At 45.4% G+C, this 19,809-nt stretch overlaps 3 protein-coding genes across 7 annotated transcripts in view; 2 read left to right on the forward strand and 1 right to left on the reverse strand.

The window, feature by feature from the left end:
• The window catches only part of smtnb (smoothelin b), a 59,702-nt gene extending 51,611 nt beyond the window's left edge, over positions 1 to 8,091 (forward strand). For 2 of the 5 annotated variants that reach the window (XM_079369999.1, XM_079370002.1), the window contains 9 exons: positions 155 to 230; positions 474 to 506; positions 952 to 1,131; positions 1,254 to 1,316; positions 1,789 to 1,870; positions 1,955 to 2,131; positions 2,217 to 2,343; positions 2,934 to 3,085; positions 6,981 to 8,091. In XM_079369999.1, the coding sequence (XP_079226125.1) occupies positions 155 to 230; positions 474 to 506; positions 952 to 1,131; positions 1,254 to 1,316; positions 1,789 to 1,870; positions 1,955 to 2,131; positions 2,217 to 2,343; positions 2,934 to 3,085; positions 6,981 to 7,134 (1,044 nt within the window). In that variant the 3' untranslated portion in view covers positions 7,135 to 8,091. Of the gene's footprint in view, positions 1 to 154; positions 231 to 473; positions 507 to 951; positions 1,132 to 1,253; positions 1,317 to 1,788; positions 1,871 to 1,954; positions 2,132 to 2,216; positions 2,344 to 2,933; positions 3,086 to 5,400; positions 5,579 to 6,980 lie in introns of all 5 variants that reach the window. The other 3 variants (XM_079370000.1, XM_079370003.1, XM_079370001.1) reach the window with 3 other exon arrangements.
• Positions 8,092 to 10,205: 2,114 nt separating this feature from the next.
• On the reverse strand, positions 10,206 to 14,025 carry selenom (selenoprotein M). Its single transcript, XM_079347172.1, has 5 exons — positions 13,724 to 14,025; positions 12,277 to 12,312; positions 12,091 to 12,125; positions 11,904 to 11,982; positions 10,206 to 10,917 (listed from the first exon to the last, which is right to left on the reverse strand). Exons 1-5 carry the CDS (start codon positions 13,817 to 13,819, stop codon positions 10,708 to 10,710), a joined length of 456 nt encoding a protein of 151 aa, XP_079203298.1. The 5' UTR covers positions 13,820 to 14,025; the 3' UTR covers positions 10,206 to 10,707.
• A 4,283-nt stretch (positions 14,026 to 18,308) lies between these two features.
• The window catches only part of inpp5jb (inositol polyphosphate-5-phosphatase Jb), a gene marked incomplete at its 5' end in the record, with an annotated part of 4,822 nt that continues 3,321 nt past the window's right edge, over positions 18,309 to 19,809 (forward strand). Inside the window, one exon of the mRNA XM_079359616.1 lies at positions 18,309 to 18,365. Within this exon, the coding sequence (XP_079215742.1) occupies positions 18,309 to 18,365 (57 nt within the window). The remainder of the gene's footprint in view (positions 18,366 to 19,809) is intronic.

The raw sequence follows: 19,809 nt of genomic DNA on the forward strand, positions 1-19,809 counted from the left end.
CCAGACATGTGCAAAGTTCATGCATCACTTCTTAATTATGGAGGACACATGTAGAAAAGTCATTCACTGGTGTTCTGTGTGATTGTACTAGATCGTGTTGCATCTTTTTGTAAAGAATAACACCTCGTTGTTTTCGTTTTTTCCTGCTGAACAGCTCGACGAGTCAAAAGACTTTGAGGAAAGGAAGATGATTCGCGCAGCCATGAGGGACCTTCGCAAGAAAAAGAGAGGTAAAACAAATCCCCCGTCTGTTTCCTCTTCGTTCATATTGTTACGTCTGCTGCTCGCTAAAAAAAAAAAAAAATCAGCTCTCTGCAGTGTTTTGAATTTGAACAGTACCCATTTTAAACACTAGGTGTCAGACTTACATACTGCTCCTTTAAATCAAACGTGATCCTTTTTCTCTGTCGTTTGTTTCAAAGTGTTTAATAAAACTTGCACTTGCACATTATTTCTGTCCGTTCTGCCCTCAGAGGTCATGCTGGGATGTACTCAGGAGGAAATAGGTAGGGCAGGTTGCTGTGTGCAGTGTGAATACATGCCTGGAGTTTGACTTTGTTTGTGTGCACCATCCGATCATCGTCGGACCACGACAACAACGTCTGAACATTTTAAAGCTCTGCAGCCTGTGTGCTGGATGATGATTTTTTTATAAGCATGAAATGTTGGATGTATCACAGTCACCACCGTGGTGTTTATGAAGAAGAGCAGTGTGCAGGCTCCTACATTTGTGATCTGTGATATTTGTGCCTATTTGAGTCTTCCACCTGAAAGTGTTTGTGTGTTCGGATCAATGAGTCACTGCTGTGGAAAGAATGTTTGAAATGCATCGCCTGTAAATTAAAGATGTGTTTGAAGCCGTCACTGAGGCTGTCGGTTTGTTTAGGACCTCTTGGCCTCCTCCTTTTTTTTTTCCACTGACATCATCACCTCTCCTCTCCGTCATCACAGACCAAAGAGAAAAGGAGCGCGAGACCCGTCTCCAGGAGCTGAGGAACCAGAGGGACGAGCGAGCGCAGAAGAGCCGCGCTGGCGCCGGATCCGGAGAGCTGGTGATGAGGAAGGTGGAGAAGTCAGCGGACGGCTCCAGTCTCAGCCAAGTCACCAAAACAGACCGCTTCGCCCAGTCTGGTAGTTAACGTTTCAATGACACATGCAAAGAAAAAAAAAAGAAGCAAGACGCATTCAGCAGAAGTGAAGGGGAGACAGACGCTGGTCACGATGTGAAAGGTTTGAATTGTGTTTTTGTTCAGATGACGGCAGCAGGTCGACACGCAGCACTGTGGTGGAGGCCAGCTACATGCAGAAAACCGACAGTGAGTCACGACTTCACTCAGCTTGACAACTTTTCTGTGACTTTGATGCCACGTGTTGAAACAGTAAACTGGAAAATCTCTGTTTTTGTTTTGTTTTTTTAAAATAATCAATAGTATCAAAAAGTTCTGAAGGGATGAAAAAACTCACACTCGATCTCACAGGCCATCAAATATTGACGTTTTTCACGCTACAGTCACGATTATGTCTCTTACAAAAAGACGATTTATTCCGCTTCTCCCGTGTGGGGCGGCAGGCGGCTGGAGCCGTTCACAGGCTGCAGACAACGAGCATGTGTTTGGACTCGGGGTTAGGACGCCAGAGGACACATGTTGTGTCCCCAGGACTTTCAAATGATTTATCAGTATTGTTTGATTTGGACTTATTATCGTATCTAAGTTTTATATTCTGATGTCGTGACAACCCTCCTGTTTGTTAAATAATCAGTGTATCGTTCTGTGTTTATTATTAAAGGAGGGACCGTGCAGTCGAAGTCGTACAGCTTCTCGTCTTCCTCGTCATCCTCGTCCTCCAACACAACCAAAAAAGTGGGCAGGTAGGTCCTGACCCATCAGCACGAGTTCCAAGTCTTGATTGTTGTTGTTATTTGTGTTGAACGCTCTTCATGTCTCGGCCTCAGTGTCTTCGATCGTGAGGATGAAACGTCGTCTCGAGGCGGCAGCGGAGGGTTGGCCGCCGTGGAGCGAAAGCAGGCGGAGAGGCGTAAGGAGCTGATGAGGGCTCAGACTCTGCCCAAGACCTCGGCCATGCAGGCCCGCAAAGCCATGATCGAGAAGCTGGAGAAGGAGGGAGGCGGGTGAGGCTGAACGCCGCGCTCGCACTCACCAAAGAAAGAGAAAAGCGTCCGATCGTGTAATCGCTCACTTCTTATCTCTCCGCAGTCCTGGAAATCAGGCGGTCGCCAAGGTCAACAAGGTGCAGCGCTCCACCAGCTTTGGCGTTCCCAACGCAAACTCCATCAAGCAGATGCTGCTCGACTGGTGCCGCGCCAAGACCCGCTCGTACGAGGTGAGCCGAGCGAACCCACCGCGGGGCTTAAGAGCGCTTATCTGTTAAGTCTGACGCTTAAGACGCGACCAGCTGAGACGCCGCTATTTTTAACCCGAGGAAACTTTCCATCACTTCTCTCCGCCACACCTTTCTGATTCAATGATTCTCCTCTGTTACCAGTCCGTTACCACGGCAACAAAAATACAAGTCCAAAACCGCCCCCCCCCACCTCTTGATATTGTGTCGTTTTGTTGTTTTCAACCATCAGAAGTCGCAAACACTCGCCGTCCAAACTGCACAAAAACATCGACAACGTTTAGTTACCGAAACGTCGCCGATGTTTTTGTTTTTTTTGTTTTGTTTTTGTTTTTTTTACTGGAAACATCTTTGTGTTAGAAATATGACGTAGGACCTGGAACTGTACTTTTTCGATATCATGAATTACTTAAACATCAGAGATTAATTTTTTTTAAGCATGTGGCAAGTATTGATCATTTTGTGGACTTTACGTGTCATCGTTGGCGCCGCGTATGCGTCGCGTCTTACGTCCAGATTCCCAACAAGCGTGTTGGTAAAAACGCTGACGAGCTTGGTTTTGTCTCCCTCAGCACGTCGACATCCAGAACTTCTCCTCCAGCTGGAGTAACGGCATGGCCTTCTGTGCGCTGGTGCACAATTTCTTCCCGGAAGCCTTCGACTACAGCAGCCTGAGCCCGAGCAACCGCAGGCAGAACTTTGAGGTGGCCTTCAGCAACGCAGAGTGAGTACACGCTCCACGTGTGGGGTGACATGTCGACTGTTAACCACGCTGATTCTCTTACTTGTGTTTTGAGTGTTTTGAGAATCCACCTGCGAGGTTGGAGAAACCACATCAGCCTCTACGACCTTTGTTTGTTGTTACGTCTGGCGGTTAAACGTCGAGGACGCCACGCAGAAGATCCGGGAGGTTAAAGTTTCCTCTGAAGATGAAGACACGGACGTCAGCTGCGTCTCCGATGTGTCACACCTGTCCCTGCAGCCGATTTTGTTTTCAACGTGCTCCCCGCGTACAGAACGGACAAAGAAAACCACAAACGAACACACAATCGAGACGCCATCATGACCCCGAAGGACCGAGCGGAGCCGACGGCGTCCAGAAGCTCCCCAGATTAACTTCCTGTTTTTCCCAGGTGTGACGATCCAACTCGAGGCTGAGCGAGCGCTGTACTCTGTATCACTCCACTCTCCACGTGTCCCCCTCCACGAGTAACAGCAGTGACTCCCTCCATCACCTCTCATCCACAGACCCATGAGCAAACCTCTCATCCACAGACCCATGAGCAAACCCCCCCCCCCCCCCCCAAAAAAAAACAAAAAAACAACCTCCAGGTTAAAACAAAGAAGAGTCCTCGGCTGCATCTCCCCTCCTCTTTATCTCTCTTTAACTTTTCTTTATATTTCATCACACCAGTCCCCCCCCCCCCCCCCCCCCCTCCACCTCTTGTTTGTGCGTGTGTGTGTTCACATGCTCCCCTGGAACCGGACTGTCACCAAACCACAGCCTCCATCTTTCCACCTTTGTGTTGCATTATCACTCACCCCCCCAGCTGTTTGTTGTTATCTGGAATCCCCCCACTCACACACACACACACACACACACACACACCATGCACCAGTGTGTTTCCTAGAGTCACTATATGATTGTATGTTTGTGTTTTATTGCAGGATCCTTGTTGTTGTTGTTGTTGTTGTTGTTGTTGTTGTTTTCATCGTGAGTGTCTGAAAAAAAAACAACAACAAACAAAAAGCCTGAATGAGTTTCAGCTGATGAGTCACCATAAGATAGGATGCTAGTAAAACTCAAATGGTAGTTAATACGTGCGCCGCCGCCGTTACCACGGCAACAAAAATAGAAGCACTCGGCGCCCAGTGTTTGTACAGGTCTGTTTTTTTTAATTTACAAAAATGACAAGCAAACTTCTGCACGTCATTTAAACAAACCGTCTCTCTCTCTCTCTCTCTCTCTCTCGCTCGCTCGCTCGCAGCAGCGACATAGATTTCAGATCTGAATATGTATTTTAAGCTTCGGTTCTCTGGATCATTACAACGACCATCACAAGCTGTCAGCTGACGCTCGTTTGACGTTTTTGTTCTGTCTGATGTATTTCTGTGTTTGTCACAAACTGAATGTGTCACGATGTTCATGAAGCATGTCGACTCATGGATGTATTTGTCACCACGGAGAATGTGATGTTTCTGTCTCTCTCTCTCTCTCTCTCTCTCTCTCACCCTGACTCTCTCTCTCTCTCTCTCTCTCTCATCCTGACTCTCTCTCTCTCTCTCACCCCGACTCTCTCTCTCTCTCACCCTGACTCTCTCTCTCTCTCTCTCTCTCACCCTGACTCTCTCTCTCTCTCTCTCTCTCTCATCCTGACTCTCTCTCTCTCTCTCACCCCTACTCTCTCTCTCTCTCACCCTGACTCTCTCTCTCTCTCTCTCTCACCCTGACTCTCTCTCTCACCCTGACTCTCTCTCTCTCTCTCTCACCCTGACTCTCTCTCTCTCACCCTGACTCTCTCTCTCTCTCTCTCACCCTGACTCTCTCTCTCTCTCTCACCCTGACTCTCTCTCTCTCTCTCTCACCCTGACTCTCTCTCTCTCTCTCACCCTGACTCTCTCTCTCTCTCTCTCACCCTGACTCTCTCTCTCTCTCGCTCACCCTGACTCTCTCTCTCTCTCGCTCACCCTGACTCTCTCTCTCTCTCTCACCCTGACTCTCTCTCTCTCTCTCTCTCTCTCTCACCCTGACTCTCTCTCTCTCTCTCACCCTGTCTCTCTCTCTCTCTCTCTCACACACCCTGACTCTCTCTCTCTCTCTCTCTCTCTCTCTCACACACCCTGACTCTCTCTCTCTCTCTCTCTCTCACCCTGACTCTGATGTTTGGCTGCTCACTGCTTTATCTGTTTGTTTTTTTGTCCTTCCTCCACTCTCTCTCTCTCTCTCTCTCTCTGTCCTGTCCCTTCTCTCTTCCTCCTATCTCTACGTCACCCTCCTCCTCCTGCTATGTTCCCTTCCCCATCGCGTGTTGGACACAGGAAACTAGTGGACTGTCCCCAGCTGTTGGACGTGGACGACATGGTGAAGATGCGCGAGCCGGATTGGAAGTGTGTGTATACGTACCTGCAGGAGTTCTACCGGGGCCTGGTGACCAAGGGCCTGGTTAAAACCAAAAACTCCTCCTAGAGTCGCACCCCACCTAAAACTGAACCCATGGTGAGAGAGGGGGGAGGGGCAAAGACGGAAACACAACATGATGGGATAGAGGGAGTGTGTGTGTGTATCGACATGTTTCATACAGCTGATGGGATGACTACACATGTTCTCTAAAGAGGGATGTGTTTCAGCCATGACACTGTGTGCATGCATGAACAGCTGATCCTGTTAGAAACTTCAGTTTGCACCAGCTTTGCTGCCCCCCTGTGGCCGTAGCAGTAAATCCCATCTCTTGGCTCATTTAGATCTGTTCATGTGTGAGTATTAAAAATATGTGCAGGTTATGATGAGGCTTTTGTAGACGATTAAGAGGCTTCAATATCAATTTCCCTCTCCGTCATCGCTGGTCACAATCTCCTCTCAGAAACTTAGGCTCTGCAAAGCCAGACTCTACCCAGGGCGCAGAGCCCGGAGCTTCTGCAGCTCAACACTTTAAAAGGACCTGCAGCCTGCAGCGTGATGTTACAAAGTGAGGAGCTAAGAACCCGAGCAGAGGACAGACGGCGTTGTCCTGCTGCAGGTGTTTACACACGCGGCTCGTAAAGCTTTTAAAGACACTTTAATCGTTAAGTGCAGAGTGACTCGTGTCTGCAATTCATGAGATTACACATCGGATTTTATGTTGTCGACGTTTTTTTTCTCATGCTGGGGATGAAGCCTGGTTCTGTTAAAGACGCTGGCTCAGGGAGTTTACACTATGTGGACACAGTGCCCCCCTGTGGTCAGTCTGGGTATCAAAAACAAGACGTCTCAAATGTCACAATGCATTAGTGGAGGTTATTTATGGAGAGTTGTTTTAAAGGTTTGGAGAAAATGGAGACAGAAGGATGAGGAGCTTAACCGTGAAAAACAAGAGCTGAGTGTGTTTAACTAAAGCTGTTTCCTTTGTCAGCTTTTTTGATTTTAATCAACAGGAGAGTGGATAGAGTAGGAAATCAGGATGTGAGAGGTTGGAGTGACATGCAGGGTCAGACTTGAACCTCGGGCCGCCTGCTTTGAGGGACTTTCCCCCCCCCCCTTAACGGCGAGCCTCGCTTGACTCTTAACTTCAACTTTAGCAACAGACACTGTTCAGGATCAGAGTCAGAATCAGGTTTACACCTACGAGGAACCTGTTTTGGTGCAAACAGCAATGAACACAGACGGAGAATAAATATTAAAAAGCTTTTAAATAGTAGTACATTAACTGTCATAGAATAAGATGAAACCTATGTAAAGGTGGAGGTAAGTATGGAAGCAATATAAAAACGGAATCTGTTCCCGTGGCGACAGGTTTGTTTGGCTCAATGATCTTATATATAAAACCTAAAGAATCTCTGGTTTCTGGTCCTTTCTCTTCATCCTCCTCCTCCTCCTCCTCCTCCTCCTCACACGTGCCGTCTCTTGTCCTCCTCTTCTTCAGGACGTGGGCGAACTGCATGCCCCTTCTGGAGGTGGAGGACATGATGATCATGGGAAACAAACCCGACTCCAAGTGTGTGTTCACCTACGTCCAGTCTCTGGTCAACCACCTGCGCAGGTACGAGATGTCCATGGGTCGGCCCTGTGACCTTTGAACTGTGTACAGTAAGCGTTGGCCCCTCCCCCCTCCAGCTTCACCTGATGACGCCCTGCGCTCTGATTGGCTGCTTGACGGAGTTGCACATCTCTGATGGACCAGTTTGCGATGTGCTGTGTGTGTGTGTGTGTTTAATATCCTTGTTGGCAGTGGTGATATGTATTCATTATTTCAGCCCTGTTCTTCACACGCAGACTTTTTCTCCTTTGACAGAGCGCCTAAACTTTTCTAAGCTTTAAGATTTTACACTTTTTTTTCCTTTTTTTTTTTGGAACAAGCTCTTACTCATCTTTGTACCAGGTGATATTTAACATGCTGTGTCACGACGCTAGTGTACGGGAAACACATCAGAAGAGAAATATTTTTACAGTATTTCCCATTTTTAAATTATTTAAACTTTGTTGTTTTTTTTCTCTCTTCTACACTTTTGTAATTATTGCTACGTGCTAGCATAGCCGTTTCTTAACAAAGAAAAATCCAGACAAACATAAATGATCTGCTCATTCTGGTACTATTTCTTTCTTTCCAAACGTGGGTTAATTTAAGTATTTTAACTAAGTTATTATAGGATGTAATGGATTTTATTTTAATGCCTAACACATGAGCACAGGGATGTTCAGGGTTTTTTTTAATTTAGTTTTAATCAGCGGTTCTCAGCTGCTCTGGTTTCAGGACCCAAAACCAAATCCTCCATGAAACCCAAGACCCAAAATGTCTGATATTTCAGATTTATTCAATGAAAAATTGTGCAGTCACGACCTCAGACGGTGCGCAGAAATGCGTTCGCGTTAGCTTACGTGTTAGCTTACGCGTTAGCTTACCCAGGCGGTGTGAAGGTGTGAGGAACACGATGTCCATTGTTGTGTTTGTGTAGGTCATTCCAGATGTGTTTGTTCACCACCTTATTTGCCTCTATGAAGGTTTATTCTCTGAAGGGCCCACTGCCCAACAGAAATGTAGTAGTATTGTAGTATGTAAATCTGTAAATGTAAATGTAATGTAATTATGTAATCTGAATTTTTTTTCAGATTAAAATTCAGATTACATAATTTACATAAGCAAAACTACATTTCTGTTGGGCAGTGGGCCCTTCAGAGAATAAACCCTTCATAGAGGCAAATAAGGTGGTGAACAAACGCATCTTACGCGTTAGCTTACGCGTTAGCTTACGCGTTAGTTTACGCGTTAGCTTACGCGTTAGCTTACGCGTTAGCTTACATTCGAGACCCAGCGGTTAATGGTTACGTCCCATCTGTGAAGCTCACAGTGACGCTGGGAACATGTGTTGAACTTTTGAACCCTCCTGTGTTACTGTATCGTTTGGAGGCCTGTAGCCCTGCAGGTGTGTTTTTAATTCAGGTATAAAGAAACAGTCAGCGCGGGCTGCAGTCTGCCGCACAGCTGAACTGCATCATCACTTCATGTTTCGCCCTGACAGACACACTCACACAGACGGCTCCCTGCTAAAGCTTGACTAGATGTTTTTTTTTTAATATAATATTTTGTATTTTGTTAGTGTATATTACGCTTCGGTTTAAAGTGAGTCGGGTGAGCTGAATGTTTTGTGAAGCAGATAGTTGTGACAAAACATGAGCTGCCTATAATTGTATATTTTAGGACATGAAGCTATAAGGAGAATTTTTACCTGAAGATTTTTATTCTGCTTTCCTTTTGAAAAAAGATGTTTAAAGTTTGACCCTATCAGAGATGATTTATTTACAACAACAAAAAAAATCTGTTTAGATGAATTAGAGAAATTATTTTTAGATTGACTCCACCGCTGCCACTTGAGAGATCAAATCCTTCCACGAAAGCAGCGAGTGTTGTATATAAGAGCTTCAGCACATCATGAGTTCATGTTTCTGTGCACCGCAGTTAAATGTGAATGAAGACGATTAAAATCTATCTGAGAAAGGAACCGGTGTGAGGTGTTTTTATTGCTCAGAATCTGAAGTTAATGCTTTCATTCACACGCACTTCAATCAGTCCATTCATATAACACACGTCATCATGTCGAGACGCTTTTCCAAAGAGCATAATGGGATAATCACTTCCTGTCAGAAATGATGAAAACGAGTGTGAGCTATTTGGGAGTTTATACAAACTGCTCCTCCAGCAGGTGTCACCTTTGGGTGCAGATCATGCACTTCATAGTCACTAACTTTCACTGGGGTGTCAGGTGTTGCAAGACGGAGAGCACAAACACGACACGTGTTTTGACCGCTGCTGCACACCTGCCAGGTGACACCGACTGAATGTGAATCATTGTATGGACAACTGTTGGAAATCGTACATGAAAGTTATGAAGACCATTTTCGAATGAGAAATACATCTTCCTTAAATTATCAATTTAAAATTATAATTCCACATAAAATAATTCCACAAATGACCTCTGATATGAAGCCCCTCCCTCCCTGTGGCTTTAAGTTTCAGCTCATCCGCTAGGAGGCTCCTTTTTAAATTCAAGAATGTGTTTCCGCGTCGTCTTGAGTTCCTCCCAGTGATGAGGAATGGAAGAAAGAAGAATGAGGAGGCAAATAGCCAAAACAGAAAGCCTTCAGTCTGAAGTGCTGCCGCATCTGCTCCTGATGAGCTGCACAGCTGTCTCAGGTAACCCTTCAATTCAAAGCTCACTTTGCTAACACACTCACGGATGAGTATCTCGGACATGTTAAAACTCCATCAGCCCACTAGAGGGTCCAGGAGGTAGGAAAGTATCGGCATCGTCACTTCCGGGATCTGATGAAGGTGGTAAATGAAATTTATCAGTCGGCGAAGGAGCAGGATTGGGATTAGGGAGGTCTTCTGCTTTCATCAGGACACGAGTACTTTGTATTTTTTTTTTTTTCAAGAAGCCTTTGTTTATTGACGTGTAATATGTTTACAGAGCCTTCATTTTAAACATCGTCTCCTCCAAGCGTGTAAAGAAATGAGAAGATGCTTCATATTGGCGGATGTGAGGAGGCATAAATAAAGGCGATCAGGAGCGCCCTACAAAAAGCTCACTGTGCTCTGCAGAGGTGAAAGGGAAACACTCGAGAGGCCAACAAAATTCAACCCAACAAGGACTCGAGTTATTTGACATTTTTTATTTTATTATTTCCCACTTTTAACAACCCTTTGACCCGACTCCTCTTGTGTGCGTCAGTCCCACCTGCCAGAACACGTTGCATCAACCTCAGGCCAGCCAGTCAGACAGTTTTCAGCCTGAGGCTTCATTCAGTTTCAGAGCAGGGCGGAAACATTCAGACACACGAGAGAAGTCAAAGTGAGGCTGAGATCCCGAAGACACCAAAAAAAAATCAAAACACACAGAATTTTCCAGTCTCTGTGTTCGGGGAGTAGAAAAGCACTCAGGAAGCGGCCTGTTAGGAGTGTTAACGCTGCCGAACAAAGAACAAAGAGAGATGTGCAAATTCAGACTGTGGACCTTTTAAAGGCCTTTCGCTGATGCAAAGATTGTGTCCACGCCCCAGAAGCTGGTGCATGATCTGCTGGCCTCGCTGAGTTCAACGTGAAACCAGCAGATCATGGAGCAGCTTTGGGGTCAGTGGGTCTGTGAGATTCCTCCTTATAGATCTGTGTGCGGGACCTCGGAGGCTGGCAGTTTGCTCTCTGCAGCCGCTTTGTTCTGCGGCTCCTCTTTGAACGGGCTGTCTTTAGCAGGAGAGAAGCGGAACTCCTCGGGCACCTCCTCCTGGGACTGAGCCTTCTTGTAGAAGCCGAGCTTCCCAAGCAGCTCGTTGATCTCCGAGCGGGTCATGTCGGACAGAGCGATCCGCTACGGAGGACACACGGGTTACATATTACTCCATCTGCAGTCTATGCAAGCGCTGCGTCACACACACACACACACACACACATGGATGTTAGGAGCAGCAGTGTGTGAGTTTATTTGCTTTGGGAGATGATGTTTATAAAATTAAAGGATTTTCTTGTTGAACGTTTGCCTCTGTTCGTTAGATTTAGTGTTTAAGTATTTGTCAAACATCTCATCAGTCTTCATTACCAAGCCACATTCACCTGACGAGTCCAGACAAACATCTGAAAATGAGGCCTAAACAGCTCGTTGCATAAACAAAACAGCTGCCAATGAGATGAGCAACATGTACTTAAATAAAAAAAACAAACAAGATAAAGCATTTATTTATGACACAGATTCAACAACTCAGCTATTTTTACTAATTAAAACAAACAAATCTAAGTCTGGGTCTCTGGACTGGTCACGTGACTGTGGACTATGCTGATTGTAATTAAATATATTTAACTAAAAAAAAGACAAATACAGTTGCTGAGATTTGAGTTTTTGCAGTGAACTTGATAAAAGCCGAGACAGAGACGGGGCCACGGTGAGAAAGCTTTATGCATTGCATCTAAATTTGTAATTTATACTTGAAGCAAAGTGCATTGGATGTGTTCCTGTTCAAATAAATAAGAACTCACTGGAGTCAGAAAACCATTAAAACCTGCACAGGGAGGTGATCAGAGTCTGACACAGAAGAGTCAAGACTTCATCTCACTTCTCTTCTGCTCATGTTTGATTTGAGTCAAGTCAAACTTCCTCTTAATTATTTTTGTAAAGGTGTTTTTTTTCCCCCAGAAAATATAAAAGAAGCTGTTTCTGCAGCATGCCAGTTTTATTCTGAGTGGTTCTTGTTTTGTTTTTTGCAGCTCACAGAGTGAAATCAAGATTTATGTCAGTCTGTTTCATAACCAGCTAAAAACTGCTCACAGTGGCTTTAAAGGCAGTGTGAAACAAACACTCACATCCAGCTCTTCATGGTAGTGGCTCAGAAGGACGAGTTCAGGGTCGGCCCCGGCGATGTGCTTCATCACCAGGTTATGGCTGAGGTACAGACGGTCAAGGACTGGCGTGAAGAAGGACGACCAGAAAACTGACCGAGTGGAAAATTCATGAACAGACGCATTGAAGAAAATTCAGTTTAAAGGATACTAGAGAGGAATGTCTTCGACCACAAAGGCTTTGACCTGCAGACAGAGGAGGGGGTTAATGTTCGTCACCACGGGGGGGAATTATCTGAAACTTTAGATGCAGAAAGTAAAAATGTACAGAGTGTAAAAGCTTGGAGGCAGGGATTAGACTCCTGTGTCTCTCACACAATAGATGTCATTGTCTTACCTCTCTGAGCCTGTTCAGCTGTCATCCACCACACGACTGCAAAGAAAGGTCAGGACACGGTCACCAGCAGCTCCAACACTTTGAACACAGGATACTAAGACTCCTGCTTTAATAAAGCTTTTCTAGTCTTCTAGTGTGTAAAGTATCCATCACTATTAATCCCATTTATACGCCGACGACGGAGCAGCGGGAGCAACTTGAGTTACGTTGCTTACACAATGACACGTCGGACGTACGTCAGCAGAAGCTCGGGATCGAACCCCCCCCGACCTTCCAGTTGAGAGATGACCTGACTCCTTCAGGCTGGACCAATGAGCCACAGCCAGAAGAAGATATTTAACATTTGTACCTCTGAGATCTGTCTGCAGGTATGCTGTGTTAAATGATCGTCCTTGTTGTTCACACGCGCATTACTAAACATTTCTAGAAAACGACGGGACTTCCTGTCCCTGAGATCTACCTAAGTTGCAGAGCCGTTTTTTGGAGGGTCAAAAGGTGAATCCGGAAAAAGAAACCGTGTCAAGAAGTACATGAAGCGCTTTAAAAATCATATTTGACTTGTTCTGATCTGATTGGTTGAAGAATATCTGAAATATGGGTCCTGATTTTGCGGTGTGTCTATGCTAGACCAGCTGAGAACCACAGGTCTCCAGTTCAGAAACATGCTGCAGTGCTTAAATATTGCTCAAACAATTCAAGTTTGAGCAGGTTTCTGCTGCTGGAGCTTATTAGAAACATGCAGAGGCTTTTTTAGCTCGGGTACAATCACTTCTATCTGAAGCAGTTCCACTGCCCGCTTCCATCGCTGCAACACACGTTGCTTTGACCTGATGATCACGTTGATTGGGGGTTTGCGTTCACCCATTAAGCTTACCTGATAATTTTTCAGGAGTTTTGATTATGTGTGAAACACGATTAGCTAACACTCTGTTCAGAGCACAGATTCAGGCCTCTGGGAATGAATCCCGTGACTCATTTTCTTTGGAAATCTGAGAGCCAGGTGTGACTCAGTACAATAGCAGCAAGAGATGCATTGGTTTTCTTTGGTGATTCTGGCAGGGTGGAGGTTTGGTGACACCCTTGGGGTAACACAATGAAGGGTAGAGTTACACAAAGTTTAGTGCAGGAATCAGACCCTGAGGCAGTCACATTATACCTCTGCCCCATTTCAGCAAGAAAAAAAACCTGTCTTCCTGTTGCAGATTTGAAGATAAAGCCGTGACACAGCATGCAAAGCATATGCAGATCATGCATGTTACTACAGATTCAGTTTACTTCCCTTGAAGGAGTTACGCATGCGCCCAGCTCGGACACGTATGTAACTAAAAACGCATCCATTCAAAACATTTTTTACAGAAAATCAGACTTCATAAATCTACTCAAAGCCCCGGTGTAACGCCATTGTTAGATATGAAGCTCAATATGATGAACGGTGCTGTTCCTGTACCTCCACCCTCGCCTTCGCCAGACCCTCCAGCTTCTTCAGATCCACATCGTAGGCCGAGGCGCAGTGGAGAAAACCGGCCAACACGATCAGCCACATTATGTTTCCCGGTGCCGACCAGGACCAGGACTCGGCTCGACTCCGCTTGTCTCCACGATCCAGACCAAAATGTGTGTGTGAGGTGTCAGAGCCGTGAAGACGATGTGGGGGTATGTCACGTCCGGATGAGCTGCCACGTCAGATTTCTCACAGAGAGAAAGGGAGAGAGAAAGAGAGAGAGAGAGGAGTGAGGGCGCTGATTGGATATCTGCGAGATTCCCATCAAGAGAGAGCGATAATCCCACAGATTTGATATGCAATCTCTGGTTAATCCTCGAAAATGTGATGAGGAAAAAAATGACTTTAATAAATCGTCGACGAACTGGAATATTCAGAATTTATCCTCTTTATTTCATTCATTCAGCTGCAAACACATGATGACTGGCTAACTGCTTAGTTTTAGAAACACTGATGAAGTAATAGTTCATGTAATAAAACCGAAACTGGAAATATTAATAAATTCATTTCAGGCTCAGTGAGCTGGACAAAGAGATAAAGAGAGCTCACAACTTCAAATTAACTCAACGAAGATTTATTGGAAACAAATTTATTTGACAATCTGCAGCCTTTGTGTGAAAGCAAAACAAAGTAGACAAACCAATTACACAGCGATGGCTACATTGATTATTAGTAATTTGTTTAATACTGTATAATATAATATAATATAATATAATACACTTAAAGCACCTTTCTAAACCAGGGGACAATGTTACATAAAACCAATGAAGTGTGGTGCATTTATCGTGAAAAAAAATATTGGGGGCATGCCATGCACGTGTTGTTGCTTCTGTCTATGTGCACACTATCTTGAACGTTTTGTAAATTTGTACTTTTATTTTTATTCTTTATATTTTTGTAATTTTTTTTTTTTTTAAAGAATCTACTGCTAGTTTTACACCGTGGCTTAGAGAGAAGCGTTGTTTGATTTTTCTGTACGTCCAGACATGGTGAAAAATTGATAATAAAGATGACTTTGATATCAACAGTAATAGAACAATTATGTTGGGCTATATCTTAATACATGCAGAACATGTTTTAATAAATATATATAAACACATCAATATGTGCAAATGTTCTTTAAATACTATAAAATCAATTATAATTAAAATATTAAAATAAAACGAAGTGAACTCATTTCCTGTTTGTTGTTATATCGTGTCAGTTAATTTTACACACGTTGCCATACCAACCACTGAGCGGCAGTAGTGCGTCATCATAGATTGGGAACACATAGAACAGCACCTCCAAACAAAAAAAAACCTTTCACAGGCGAGCCTCAGCTTCGGCTGTAGTGTAGTGGTCAGTTTTTAATGTTGTTGTTGTCGTGGTAACCACCTTCGAATCAGCGTGTGACGTTAACGTCGACTCGTCCGATTAGCCCCCCCCCGCGCGCGCTCAGGAGCGGCAGCCATATTTGTAGGCGTCACTGCCACTTCTACCTGCTGTGGTTCTGTGCGCCTCTGAGTCAGACTGCTCTGTAATCATCTTCAGCAGAGCACCGTTGGCTGGCTGGCTGGCAGGTCGGTGGCTGCTGTCGGTTGTACGGAAGCGCTCTCTGTCTTCTTTCGGTTTGAAGGGCACGAGACAGGACACAGGCGCGTGCGCTCGCGGCTGCAGCCTGTTGTCGTTAAACGCACAAGAAGACATTATAGTGCACTGAGATGTAGCCCTGCTTGGTGCCCTATCTAAACACACCTGCTCCTTCTCACTGTCATCTCCCCGCCGAGGAAGGAAGGAAAGGAAGCAAGGAAGGAAGGAAGGAAGGAAGGCGCTGAGATGCCGATGGTTTCGTCTGGGAGGGAAAGTTTAGTGCTTAGTGTTCCTCCAAGGCGTCTTTTTGTGAATTAAAAACCTTCATCCGAGGCTGTGCACCGACCTTCGTGCACATCTGCACAAACTGTTTGCACAGAATCCAGCAGCTGTTAAACCCTCCACCTGCACAGAAGAACCAAAACAGGTAAAGTCATGTTTAATACGGTGTGTTTAGAGACCTGTGCATTCAACATAGAGTCCATAGGTCTTATCAGCAGCATCATAATAATCAGTAGATCATAGACAGCATCAATCAAAAGCAGAGAGACAGATGATGTTGTTTACTTTGGTGTAATTGGGAAATCTGACCTCGTGCTTTTGTTATGTCTACCTGAGAGGTGATATTAAAAACACTGATCGAAGGTGTGTGTTTGTAACATATCAACATTACATTTTAAAAAAAAAATTAGATTTAAAAAAATAAAATAAAAGTATGACACTTTCTCCTCCTTTTTACAGCGCCAGAGAGACGATGCCGATGAATCAGAATCTGGAAGTCACACACATTTTTAAAAAAAATGTGTTTTCACTCACACAGACTCGCTGGCGCTGATATTTTCCTCCCTCATCTCTGACACACTCCAACACAAAACACATGCACATGTCTGAGATCACATCTGATGGCACAACAGTGTATTAACACGACCTTCATCTTCTTGTTGAGCTTGAAAAATTGTCCTTGAAATTGAAGGGTAATTAGGTCAGATTGCTTTTTCTGCTGCTTTCCTCTTTCAGCTCAGACGTCCCATTTGTCCCTGTCAGTATATAAATGTGTTCATCCAGTGTTAATACTTTTACCTTTTTAGGATGCAATGTACAAAGTTGAGTTCTATTGTTTGTTTGCATGACACATTTGCTCAAACAGCCGTTATAATCATGCATATTTGCATGTCTATCTGCGGTTAGAAGCTGTTTAATGCACCGTTACTAACTCTTAATATCAACGTGTCTTTGTCTTCTACTCATGCACGCTTCATCCCAGCAGCACCAAACGTCGCATGATGTACAAGTCCAGGTCATAGTTTCATGAACTAGACCTATAGGGATGTAAAGATGAATCGTAAAATCGCGATAAGATCAGATCGGTGTTCAGGATGCACCACCGTGTTTTAAAATCGGAGGTGTGGAAACATTTTCGCTTCAAGACAGAAAGTGAAACGAGGTGAGAAGATAACAGACGAGACAAAAACTTGAGAGCGAATGTTGCAAGAAGACGAGGAACTACACGGATTACACAACCAACATGATGCAGCGTTTAATGGCCAGCACGATGAGAAGCTCCAATCAGCTCACCTATAAAACCACACTGACGAGCTAGCAGCTCCTAAAGGACTCAGTTTCACTCGTCATCTGTCTCATTTAGTCGAATAAATCCAGAGAGAATCGTAACGTGAACCCACATCGAATTGAGTTGCGTCCGTTATCTCAACACAAGCGTCTGCAGTAAACTATACTGTGAAAATCTGAGTTTATACAGAAGACATTATTTGTCCCCTCAGATCATTTCGCCTGTCTGACGGAGGCCCAGGTGTAATGGCCGTGCTTTCAGATCATGATGATGATCAGTCAGGTGAAGCTCCAGCGACTCTCACATGACGTGTCGGTGACAATTTCTTGGTTTTAAAAACACGTTTTTCACTTCAGGAGGGAAATGTTGCAATCACAGTTAAACATGGAGAACAGCAGACGGCCATAAACCCAGAGTTCTAGATAACATCCTGCACTTCATTTCCTTATTGACAATTTGCTCGCCCCTTCGCTCCTTTCCACGTCCCCTCTCTCTCTGTCTCTCTCCACGGTCCTGTCTTCAGGAAAGTCTCCTACCACACAGGCCGAGTGTGTGTATATAAGAAGCAGACTTGCATTTATCTGGCTTTGTTTTAATATTGCACTATAAGTGGCTGATAGTGATGATGATGCAGTGTCTGTATTTCCAGCATTGTGCAGCCTCAGAATACAGGAAAATGACTCATAGCTCCGCCACATTTAAAAAAAAACAGCGATGGACTGATTATCACCCCCCTAACAGGTTTTTTTTCTCCTTCTGTAAGGCTGCTGTTGCAACATGCATGCATGTCTTGATCCGTGTTCACTAATCAGTGGGTTGCTCTGCAGGAAGGGACATTAGTGCGATGAACCAGCGGCTCTGTCAGATATGATGTGCCCGTCCAAGTATAAACATGCTCCTCCCCCTTTTTGTCATCGATGTCCCTTCTATAAAAGCTTCCTATTATTATGTTACATTAACAACAGTGTAGTTTCCCTTCCACTGACTGGACACTGTTCAATGTGTGCTTGATCAAACCAGATGCTGCTCTTCTCCAGCGTGCTTCTCCTCGGCCCTTTTTAAGCAGAGTGAACCCTCACTAGAAGTTTCCACGCGGCTGATTTCTCTAATTGTTAATTGACAGACTCTGAAACTGCAGCTCGCGACGTAATTGTGCAGCGCGGACATTATTCTGCGCGTTGTCAGCACTCGTCTTCGGCGTTAAACTGCACGCCGGGAATCCTTCTGACATGCTCCAGCCTCGGCTGTGACCCGATCGGAGAGACGAGGCCCCGCTGGATGCGGAGCAGAGCTTGCACTAGGACCTGGAGGAGGCGTGTACAGCTGTGGCAGCAGCTGCCCGTGTCATTTCTGTCCGGGTCATCATTAGTATCCCTGTCACAGGGGCATATGGCCCTGGAGGCCCTGAACGCCGACGCTCTGCTCGGCTGTAATATCAACAGTCAAGTCTGCGGAGGTGCAGCGTGAAGCTCACCGTGGACGTGTGACTTTACATTCTCACCTGAGGATGCACATTGAGCTCAAACAATAGAGGTGGGAAAAATACGGCGATACATACGGCTGACTCGTGATAACGGGTGTTGCTGCAAATATGCTGAGTCGAGACTTTGGAGGCGGCGGTGTCTCGGCTGAGGGGTCTGGGTTGGGAACCGGAGGGTTGCCGGTTTCAGTCCCGATGCAGACAGAAAATATGGGAGTTGGTCTGGTAGCTGGAGAGGTGCCAGAGCAACTTCCTTCCTCGAGCACTGCTGATGTGCCCTTGAGCAAGGCTCTCTCTCTCTCCATTAATGCATGTCCACAGGTCCTGCTTGTGCATTTGTGTGATTCAGGCCTGTGTGTGTGTGTGTGTGAAGCATGTCTCGACAATAACGGAGAACAAACCAGAAATTCCCCCCCCCCGATGAATTAATAAAGTATGTAAAAAAAAAAAAGGTTGTTTAAGCCCAGCGTAGATTGTTGGAGTCAGATCTACAGTTTGTGTTTTTCCCTTCTCTCATATGTGCAGCATGATCATCGACTAACACAAGCGTACGAGCTGCGAGATCAGCTGGAGGTCTGCAGGTATTTCACCTCTCTCTCATGATCAGAGGTGGACGGCAGATTGCTGTTCCCACGTTGAATGTCCCCGTGCGAGTTTGTCCAGCCGCCATCAAGCGCTCAGGAGCGGCTGATTGGGCCTCGATTGGCCGTCGTGCCTCGGTGTACGCCGCATGACAAATCTGTCAGAAATCCGTGTGTCCTGATGACCTGCAGTTTCTAAAAGCTTCGGTACGTCTTCACCACGGTCAGAGATTAGAAAACTTTTGACGATTTTTTTCCGATCTTTGTCCCGATCATGGAACGCCTGATGTGTGTCGTCGTATCGTATCGTGTTTTACCAAACGACCACGAGCGGAGGAGCTCAGAAGGCGGTTTGGAGCGGGCTGTTTTTTTTTTCTTGCTTGGCCTCTCTCAGCTCGCTCTGCCCCTCAGGAGGGAGCCTGTAAACACCGTGACACATTTGTTATTATCAAATCATTCCCCCTCGCTACTCTGCGAATGTGAGCGGAATAGGAAGTGTGAGTCTGACGTGGCTGCTCCGAGGAAGGCAAAATATTCGGCTGCTGCTCCGTCGTATGCAATAAGAAAAAAAAAACCCCAACATGTCAGTGTGAGAAAGATTTAGGAAAATGCTGAATCCAGAGACGCCTCTGCACGCCACTGTGTGCCACTTCCACATCCTACATCACACACATCCTGTCTTTGCCATGGTCATGTCCTGCGTCCTTCCCATGTTCCCGCACACACACACACACACACACACACACACTTCCAAGCGACATCAACGACAAGTATGATATATCGCCGGGTTGTTTTGACGGTCGCCGCTGGGGATTGTGGCAACGTTGAC

This window comes from Symphodus melops (assembly GCF_947650265.1).
Source record: "Symphodus melops genome assembly, chromosome: 1".
Lineage (NCBI taxonomy): Eukaryota > Metazoa > Chordata > Actinopteri > Labriformes > Labridae > Symphodus > Symphodus melops.